General features: G+C 38.0%; 1 protein-coding gene across 3 annotated transcripts; it reads right to left on the reverse strand.

The window, feature by feature from the left end:
- Positions 1–1141: 1141 nt before the first annotated feature.
- LOC118564462 (stress response protein nst1-like) lies at positions 1142–9005 on the reverse strand. Of its 3 annotated transcripts, none has more exons than XM_036142626.1 (2): positions 7944–9005; positions 1142–1159 (listed from the first exon to the last, which is right to left on the reverse strand). In XM_036142626.1, the coding sequence occupies exon 1, from the start codon at positions 8976–8978 to the stop codon at positions 7956–7958; it is 1023 nt and encodes a 340-aa protein (XP_035998519.1). In that variant the 5' UTR covers positions 8979–9005; the 3' UTR covers positions 1142–1159; positions 7944–7955. The 3 variants fall into 3 exon arrangements, with proteins under 3 accessions (XP_035998519.1, XP_035998516.1, XP_035998517.1); XM_036142623.1 differs by lacking the exon at positions 1142–1159 and adding an exon at positions 1688–1769; XM_036142624.1 differs by lacking the exon at positions 1142–1159 and adding an exon at positions 5141–6606.
- Positions 9006–10283: the final 1278 nt, after the last annotated feature.

Below are 10283 nucleotides of genomic sequence, written 5' to 3' on the forward strand. Positions count from 1 at the left end.
TTACTTTTATGTTCTATTCTTGGCATTGTGAAAGAAATACCAAGAATAGAACTAGACTACTGTATATGAATATCCTTTGATCGAAACTATTCCGTTGAAGCTTTTGTTGCATATTTAATGTTGTCCTTTTGGATGTAAGTGAAACTGCTTCCCTGTCCCAAATAATTTACAGTTTCTAAAATGATCTTTTTTTTTTTAGCATTACACTGGACTTTGTTCCATTTATCTCTCTGTTAACTGATCCGTTTCCCCTATCCCTGGGGAAGCAACACATCCTCACAACGCAATGTTGCCACCACCCTTTTTCATGGAGTGGAGAATGTGTTCAGAGTGATGTGAAGTTGTAGTTTTGTGACAAATGCAACGTTGGTCTTACATCATATGCCTTTAATTTTAATATAAGGCTCAAAATTCAATAAAATCTGACAAAAAAAAATCAATTTCCACTGTTGTGACATTTGTTGTACTCTTGCATCTAAGCCAATTAATTAAAAAGCTGCATATGGGTGTTGAAAATAATAATATTCAACAAGCTAATCTAATTGCTGATATTAATTCAGTAATTAGACAGAACTCCCCAATGCCTTTCAGCTTGCTTGTTTTGGCAATGTGGAGTTGGTCAGAATGATTAGGTCAATTTTAAACTACCAGTCAATCTTATAAAGCTTGATGCACAAGCTACAAAGACAATTTACCCTCTATGTTTTAAATCGTGATTTTGATTTTAGAAAGAGACAAATTTGAACAGCTGAAAATCAGCCTTTCACACAATCACATTTTCATTGCTCTTTTATACACATTTTGAAACAATTTAAACTCCTCTTAGGATAGGCCTACTAGTATAGACATTGATGCATGGAGGATATATGTGGGCTCAACTCTTTATTACATAGAAGTGATTAAAGTTGTGTCAGTATAAGATTTACAACCAAAACACGTCAGCTTGTGTGTATCCTTCACTCACCAGTAGGAGGCAGAGCAGGACATCGGATTCTTTAAACTGTATGCAGGGGAGAAGCTTTTGCTTAAGTTCAGTTATTATTTACACCATTTTAGTTTAGAAAAGCAAACTTACAGTTCAGTGCAACAAATTGGTAAAGATGAATTCCAGGCCTACTTGAAGATTTGTGTCAAATGTTTACGTTTGGATAACGCTCTGCTGCACATTTTGAAATTCATTAAAAAAAACAAACACTTTTGTGTAAATGAGAGTAGCCAATATGATTATTTTCATCATCAATGTCTCATCATTATAAGAATCTTTAAAAATATCAAAGTTGGCTGGGGCTCAGGTAGAAACACTCCTCCCCAGCGGTACGAATGCTCTCTTGCACAACAACAAGGCTGGCTATAGGTCAGAAATATGACATTTATTAAGGAAGGAGTCGACTCTCAATTTGCAAGAATCTAGCTAGAATTATTTAATAGTTTTGTATGGTGTAGATGGGTGACCATTGTTTCTTAGCTGAGTCAGCGACAGGTAATGCTGTGTTGGGGTGACCGAGTGACCAAGAACAGGGCATTAAAGCAACACATCTTGCTGAACAGAAATAAAGTCAAGATTGCCTCCTTAATCATCAGTGAAAAACACAGAAACAGAATAAAATGTAGTGTCAGTGTTGAGATTGTACTGTACAGCTAAAAACCTCCTCTCTTTATTGAAACTCTCTGCACCCAGGACATTACTGGGAACCCCTGCTGTGGTGCAGAACTGGTATCCTCTCTTTCTTTCTCCATGTCCTCATCCTTGGAGACAGTAGTTTGTTTGCCTGTTTGGCAGAAATTATCATATAATATTGAACAGCTGGAGAGTTGGACACTATTTCATAAAAATCGTTGTATACAAAAAGCAATAAAAACGTGAGTAAACAAGACTATTAAGAGATGGGACATCTATAAAGCCTCCCCTTCTCAACGTGGAGCATATGTTTTTAAATCAGCAAAGTTAAACATGCATAGAAAAACTACTGCTGGCACGTCAATGCAGTTATATAAGTGGGATTGGGTCCATTTTGACGGTGATGATGATTTCAACAATTGCGACTCCATGGCTGTGTAAATCTCCTTTTCCTGCGCAGGAAGATGTTTGGCAGACACACAGTTGTTGAGCAAGCTGATGCAAGGCATATTCATCTGTTTTCTGTTTTGGATTCACAGGGTGTCACCACTGCATGTGTAGCAGTAACAAACCAAGAGGATTCTTTCACCGCTCTGCAATTAACTCCTCTGTCCTAAGCATGGAAACAGGGTCAGTTGTCCATAACAATCATGTAATTCCAAGAATTGTTCTCTGATCTCTAATTTAAAGTATAGGTTTGTTATGGGGGGGAAAAATGACCGAAACAATTGACCTTCTCCAACACAGCAAATATTTTAGCTGTGGTAGGAGAAGCTTGAATTGCAGTTAAACAAAAAGTCAAAAATCCAGTCTATTTATATTCATAAAGCCTATTGGAAACCAGATTGTTGTCCAACAATAAAATGTGTAAAAATTTGTACAGCTAATTCCAAAATTATCCAGACCCATGGAAGATTCAGCTTTAATTTTTTTGACTCAGCCAAAAAGTTAGTCATTAATACAAAATGAGAGAGGTAGCTCTGAAAATGTAATACACAATTAGGTGGGTAGAGTAGCCAAAAATTGTACTCAAGTAAGAGTAGCACTACTTCAACATATTTTTACTCAAGTAAAAGTAAAAAGTTGCCAGCCAAGAAATCACTCAAGTAAGAGTAAAAAAGTATTTGGAAAGAATGCTAACTAACTACTGAGTAACTAATCTGACATCTGATATAATATTTAAACATTATGTGATCATACAGACCAAAATATAGTTATGCACAAATTCAGGTATTTTAAAGACTAAAACAGGAAAATATACAAAAATGACTTGATTACAAAATAGCAAATTTAGGCCGAAGAAACACTTTTCTAATTGTTTTTATTTAAACATAAAACTAACAAGACAAATTCAATTCTATTCAATTTTCAATTTTATTTATATAGCGCCAAATCATGAAACATGTCATCTCAAGGCACTTTACAAAGTCAAGTTCAATCATATTATACAGATTGGGTCAGATTATACAGATTGGTCAAACATGTCCTATATAAGGGAACCAGTTGATTGCATCAAAGTCCCGACAAGCAGCATTCACTCCTGGGGAAGCGTAGAGCCACAGGAAGAGTCATCTGCATTGTACATGGCTTTGCTGCAATCCCTCATACTGAGCAAGCATGAAGCGACAGTGGGAAGAAAACTCCCCATTAATGGGAAGGAAAACCTTCGGCAGAACCGGGCTCAGTATGAACGGTCATCTGCCTCAACCGACTGGGGTTACAGAAGACAGAACAGAGACACAACAAGAGAAACAAAAAAGCACAGAAGCACACATTGATCTAGTAATCTGTTCTACATTAGATGGTAGTAGCGGGTGAGCCGTCTTCTCTGGATGATGTCACAGTTAACAGAACGCCAGACCAGGTGTACCAACTATGAAGATAAAAGAGAGAGAACAGAAAGTTAAAGCAGAAATGACAACACATAATGCATAATTGAAGAACAGTAGAACTCAATAGAGTGAGAAAATTAGATCCTGATGTCCTCCAGTAGCCTAAGCCTATAGCAGTAAAACTATAAAGGTAGTTCAGAGTAACATGAGCCACTCTAGTTATAAGCTTTGTCAAAAAGGAAAGTTTTAAGATTAGTCTTAAAAGTAGACAGGGTGTCTGCCTCACGGACCAAAACTGGGAGTAGGTTCCACAGGAGGTACTTACAGGAGGTACGTACAGTATGTTAGAACAGTGCAAAGTACTTCCAATATCAATATCTACTGTTTACTGTATGTTCATTTGACCTTCAAATGGCTCAATGAGCTCAGCAGATAGATAATTACATTAAAACAACAAACATGGTGTATAAAACAAGAAGTCTCACTTCACCGTAAACTGTAGGTGTGTGTCTCTGGTGCAATTTTGGTTAAAATGAGTCTGTTCTTTAGTCAGTAAAGTTACTCACAGTTGGTGGAGTAGCCAGAAGGTTTACTCAAGTGTATGTAACTGTGTAAATGTAACTGGTTACGACCCACCTCTGAATAAACAGTGCAATAGCAGCATCAGTTTACAAAATTTTTTTTTTTTTAAATTTCTATTTAAGATAAAAATTGCATGTTAAAACTTATACTGTTTCCAAAACTCTGCGGAAAAATCTACATTCACCTTATGCCAATTAAACCCTTTTTATAATTGCTGACTGAGTTTTTTCATGTTTCCACTGGTATTTTGACCATTTATGTTTGGTGATGAGCTCCATGTCTTTGTATTCAGAGGTAAAGGTTAGGATGAAGGCGACTAGGCGTTACAATCTCAGATTCTCTGACTGTTGAACTTTTAGTAGTTAAGTAAACTTTATTTATACACAGTCAGGTATAGAACTGCAAAGTGTTATACAATTCAAGTCGACAGAAGAAACAGTTTTGAAGCTAACTGGTTCCAAAGTCCGTGAACCACAACTGCCAAATCCTGATCTCATCTGAGCCTGAGCCTAGTTTTGGGACAATCAAGACCAACTATGATTGGATGATTAAAGGACCCATGCTATAGCTCAACACATCGGGCATCGAGACCCCCCCCCCCTTTTTTTTTTTCTTTTTTACATTTCCAGGCCAAAAGGAGGATTTTAAAATTAGTTATATTAATGAATTCTCTCTCACGGTGTCTAATTGAAGTGAGGATAGAATTGTTAAGGTGCTTTCGTGTCTGCGAGGTCCAATTAAAAGACAGGCAGTGTTTTGAACGAGCTGGGAGCCTGACTGACTGCAGCATAAAATGCATTTCAGTGGTAAACAGGACTTGTAATAAAAAGGCATTCTTTATTCTCTCTAGGTCTTGGTTTGACAGAACTGGCAAACATTTTGCTGCGTGCCTTAAACGAAAGAAGCATTTCTGCAAAAACAGAGCATATCTGCTTTAGATTTAAAACAAGAATCTATAAATACCCTGATGTTGGTAACATAGTGGCACGGCTCCAGGAAATCAAGGGGGGGGGGGGGGGGGGGGGGGTGGTTACTGTTTGCCAGAATTAATATATGCTCTGTTTTCTTTTCTAATGAGAAAATTCAGAGCAATCAAGGCAAACTTCTTGGCTGTAAATTTGGCAGTCATCAACATTGCATTGGAAGGAGAAGCCATGTGTTCTCCAAATAGACCCAAAGACAGCAAACGTACAAAAAAAACAAAAAACAAAACTAATCTGAGGATCAAACCCTGAGGAGCTCCACAAAAAAACTTCATGATTAACACAGAAACCTCTGTCACTCAGATCTGAAGGGAGCCATTCCTCTGCTGCACCTATTTTCCTAACCTGATACTCCAAATGAGAGATACAATTGCTGTCGACAGCAAGATTAATTACTGCAATCATGTCTAAAAGTACGAGGAAAACAAAGCTTCCAGAGAATGAAAGAATGTCGTTAAAAACAGTTAAAAGTGTTGTCTCAGTGCTATGTACCCTAGATGTCTGTAACTGGATTGGAAAACCTACACAATACCATTTTTGCTCAGAAAGGTCCCTGCACCCCAAAACCCATTAGATACTTTATTAATCCCGAAGGAAATTCAAACATCCATCATAAAGTAAAGGGAGTTCAGTGAGTGGTAATTATTTACTGATGATAACAAGCACACTTGAATGTAAGATAAGAGCTAGATGATTTATTTTGTTGTTGCGGAACATTTTGAAGGCTTTAATATTCAAAACAGGCCTTTCAAAGTCATGCTTCAACCTGAAAACCTCAGATGTGCAGAAATTGTTGGCTCCTTTACAACAGAACAGGAAACATTACTGTTTACTGCAGCTTTTAGGTTAAAGATTGCTTTATCAATGCATTTGTATAATTTTTCCAGCTTTTTATTTGTTTAAAATTAGAATTAAAAGTTTCTTTCCTTTTGTCAAATGCTTTTTTTTTTTTGCTATTCTTTTCACGACATGCTTATCTCTGATCATTTGTTTTGCAGTAAAACACTTCGACTTACCTTGTGCTTGAACGATGTTATAGCAATGTGGTATAAATGCACATATTACTAAAAGTAGTATATAAGAAAGAAATATGCTTTATTTCCTAATGTGCAATAAGATCAACACAAACTAACAGACTTGTAGTCCGTGTGGAGCGGTTTAACATATGTTGGAGTGGTAGGCGCTTACATTTCCTCTTTCCCTCATCTCCTTCTTCCCTTATGCCTCATTTACCTTAACAGGTGCGGTTTGTTGGACTCTGGGAGAGAAAAAACTTTTTTTTCTCCTCTCAGACAGGGAGACAAGTATTGCAGCTGTGTGAGAGTGTTAACAACTCAGGAGGGGGGGCTGATGGTGATGACTTTCCAATTCTAAACCCGTTAAATTCAGATTCTTGGAACAAACGATCCAGCTGTGGATTTTACACGTTGAAGCGGAGAATGTAAGATTTAATGGATAACAATCTGTAACAATGTACACCAAGGGTACTTACTCACAAGAGCTACCAGTTTTGCTTTGCAAAACCACTTTTCACAGAAATTACAGTTGTAATTCTTTAAGGGGTCTCTGCATACTGAAACGCTTTCAGCCTCTGAAATATGGAGCCAGATGGGTCTCGATATTCACAAATGCACAAAAAAATCCACACACACACACAGTACAAGTATGGAGGACCAAGTCTTCCATATTCAAAAATAAATACATAAATAAATAAATTCTCAATAAATAAATAAGCATACAATTAATTGCCACCAAATTAATAAATGTAGGTAGAAATAAATTATACAGTGAGACATAAATGTATATATCTCTTTTAATTAGCTTATTTATTTATTTGCCTGTAATAATTACCTTATTTATCTATTGTCCGTTATAATCTTTAACTTTATTTATTAATTACTTCTTTTTTTAAGTATTTATTTATGTGTATGTTATAATATTTTTGTCTGTTTTATTCTTCCTTCGTATTTTTTTACCCTATATATTTCTGTGATGCTATTTATTTCTGCCTGTCGTTTTTACATTTCTGCCTGTCGTTTTTACATTTCTGTATGCATTTCTGCCTCATTATGCAAATGAGGAGGGCTGTGTCTTAAGGGCTCAACTTCTTCCCTTTGGTTGGTTAGCATTTTACTGCATCAATCAAATGTACACGGCTTTCCCCTGACATGAAGCATTGTTTAGTAATGTCAAACTCAGCAGGCAGACGTTCAGTGTCCGACCTCTTAAGAGAAGCTGCTAATAGACTGGAAGAATTAGAACGCTGTACATTTGGGATCTGAATGTTTTTCTGTGGTTTCAGATTCGGCTTTTCCAGATCAATAACTCATCTGCGGATGATTTATTCTACAAAACAGAAACCTCTCTGCAACCACAGCAAGGGAGACAGTGAGCTACAACCATAGTTTCCTCAAAACGAGTCTCCCAATCTACACCAGCGTAAGGCTAATTTTTAGTGAAGGGCTTTTTTTGTGGGAAAGCCGAAGTACTCGGAGGGAACCCAAGTTTTTGAAGAAGATTGCCTTTAACTAACAAGGCTAATTTCATTGAAGGGTTGATAAAAATTATGTAAAACGGTAAGTGAAAGGAGGTTTGAAGAAAGTCTGCACGCAATGCTTTCTACATGCTTAATACCAATAACTAACTCCTTCGCCAGCTAATCAAAGCATCTTTTCATCCGTCTTATAAATGAAGATTTGTTTTCATTTATAAGATCTTCTGTCTAAGATCGGCCATGAAGATCCTATATGTGGCTGAACATTTTTTGGCAGTTTTAAGGTTGAGGTTTTGATAGCGGTGCATTCCTCTGCCAACACAAATATCTGAGGTCTGGTAACTCCAGGGGGGTTTTGATTGAATTGTGCCTTCTCTGTGAAAGTATTGAACCGAGGGCAGGTGTTGGAGGTGGGTGAACATGTTAGGAATTACCTTAAGACGTGGTTAGTTAGGGGACATCCTGGGGGAAACTTCCTGTGACTCACAGCTAGCTTTTCCCCCACTTGCTGCTAGCACCATCTTTTTTTCAGTTTCATGCCATCTGTCCATTTCAAATAAGCACCGCCTCATTTCCCTTTTAGACTCCTCCTTCCCCCTCTTCTCCTGCTGTTTGAGTGTTATTTGGGCATTCCACGTGTCAGTCAGATCCTTGTTAATTTTAACTTCTCTCTCCCTTTTTATCCTGCGATCGTTAGCTCCTGCTAAGTACTTATCCAGCATTTCTTTCCTTAGTTTTTTTTCTGCAAGAAGCTCTTTGGTCATGTTTTTCTTCGTTGTGTCTAACATTTGGTCATTCACGATTTTCTTACGATCTTTGACTTCATGAGGAATGTACTCCCTGCTGCTGTGTGCCAAAGTTTCACGTTTAGATTGGCTTTGGTCAGCCACCAAATCCGTCTTTTGTTTCCTCTTCTCAATTTGCTCGATTTGATGCACCTGGCGTGATTCAAGCAAGACTTTCTTCTTTTTCCTTTCAGCCACGTCGTTTTTTTCAGAGCTTGTCTGAAGGTCTGGCGTCTTTTCCAGGAAAATTTTTACAGCAGCTAGATGTTTCATCTTTCTAACTTTAACTTTCCTCTCATATTCTCGCTGTTCAGCTGTTTTGCTCCAGGCCAAGTCCGCATAATGCTGCCTATGAGCTGTTTTCTTCAGCGTCTTGGCCAGATTCTCAGACACGATTCTTGTACAATGTTCGCGAAATTTGGTCTTTTCTTGAAGCGTATTCCTTAGCTTGTTGGGTTTGCGTTGTGATACCAACGGGATGCAATTAGCTTGATTGCCCACTCCTTGAGTGCTTCTCCCCGGCATTTTGGTTGGAGAGCAGGGCTGTTTGTTGTTTTCCATATAGGCTCTCTGGTTTCCAGGTGGATTCTTGAGCCTTTCTGTCACTCCCCTTTCAGAATATTGTTTATTTTCCTGAGTCTGTTTTATCCTGGGAGGATCACTGTGTAATTTCTTGTCTTCCATGTCTGTGTCTTTGTTTGGTCTGTCCTATTGCCGAGGAGTATTTCCAAACTGAATGTAATTTTAGATTCTAGCTCTTTTAAAGGCTATGATGTCACAACCTGCTTTGGTCATTCATGGAATGTTTGTTACGCACCGCCTACGCAACATTCGGCCTTTGTGACATCATCAAGTTTTTTTTTTTTTGCTCCCTTTTTCCATGTACACCTCGCTGCAGCCTGCAGAACAGGGCGGGGACGGACCACTGTCAGTCTCATACCTTATATGGAAATGGGACCATTGCACTCCAGAAATGAAGGGGGCGCTAGTGATACTATTTCCTGTACCAGCGCTGTTATAATCATAATAACGCATTTTATTTGACAACACCTTTGATGACGTCTAAGAACACTTTTAACATTAAAAATAAAAATTTAACTGTAAAGAAATGGGTAAAAAACGTGTTATGTCACATGGTATGTTCTTTTTTATTTTCAAATCTTTATTAAATCTTATTTTCGGATGTTAAAATTGCATTAGTAACAAACAGTCTAAAATAACAATAAGGAATCATTATGGAGATGTATATCCTTAAACCCTATCACAAACAGATATCATAAAACGTAAATTAAATTAATAGTTTAGAGACAAATGTACATTACATTGAGGACACATTTATTTATCCAATAATCTGGGTGCGATTTGCCGGTGGAGGGATGGGGGAGATTTACCCCCCCTCTGTTTGTGACGTCCCCCCCTCTGGTCATTCATGTTTTATCCCTGGGGGGGATACGCCCCCGGGCTGAATTTAAAAATTTATATAAAAATTAGGGCTGTCAGTTTTAATGCGTTATTAACACGTTAGACCACAACGTCGACATTTTGTCCCTGTTGATTGCGCGTCAAAACACACACACCGTTCCTTAATGTTTTTTCCCCACCGTGCTCTCCGCACTGTGTTTCTTTTATCCTCGGCGCTTTCCGTAGTTTCAAGAGCTCTAGCGACTGCACTAAAAAAGACCTGCGCTCACTGTTGCACAGACTGTTTATTTCATGAGACCTTGGGCTTGTTTTTTTCTAAGGGCGCTTGTAAATTTCATAAGTCACGGGTTGCCTTTTTTTGGACACGTTTCTGAAAGTGAAATCGCTTATTTGGGCTCTTAAATAAGTGACGAAACAGCGGTTATTAAGAGTGTATCCAGCTGAAATATCCCTCCGCCATAGAAGCCGACGGTAGTAAAGGCAGGCAGAGCAACTCTGCACGTATTTTATGCAGTTTACGGTGCAATAACCGGTGATAACTGCTGAAAGTAGATTAGTTGGTGCAGA

This window comes from Fundulus heteroclitus, chromosome 11 (assembly GCF_011125445.2).
Source record: "Fundulus heteroclitus isolate FHET01 chromosome 11, MU-UCD_Fhet_4.1, whole genome shotgun sequence".
Classification (NCBI taxonomy): Eukaryota; Metazoa; Chordata; class Actinopteri; order Cyprinodontiformes; family Fundulidae; genus Fundulus; species Fundulus heteroclitus.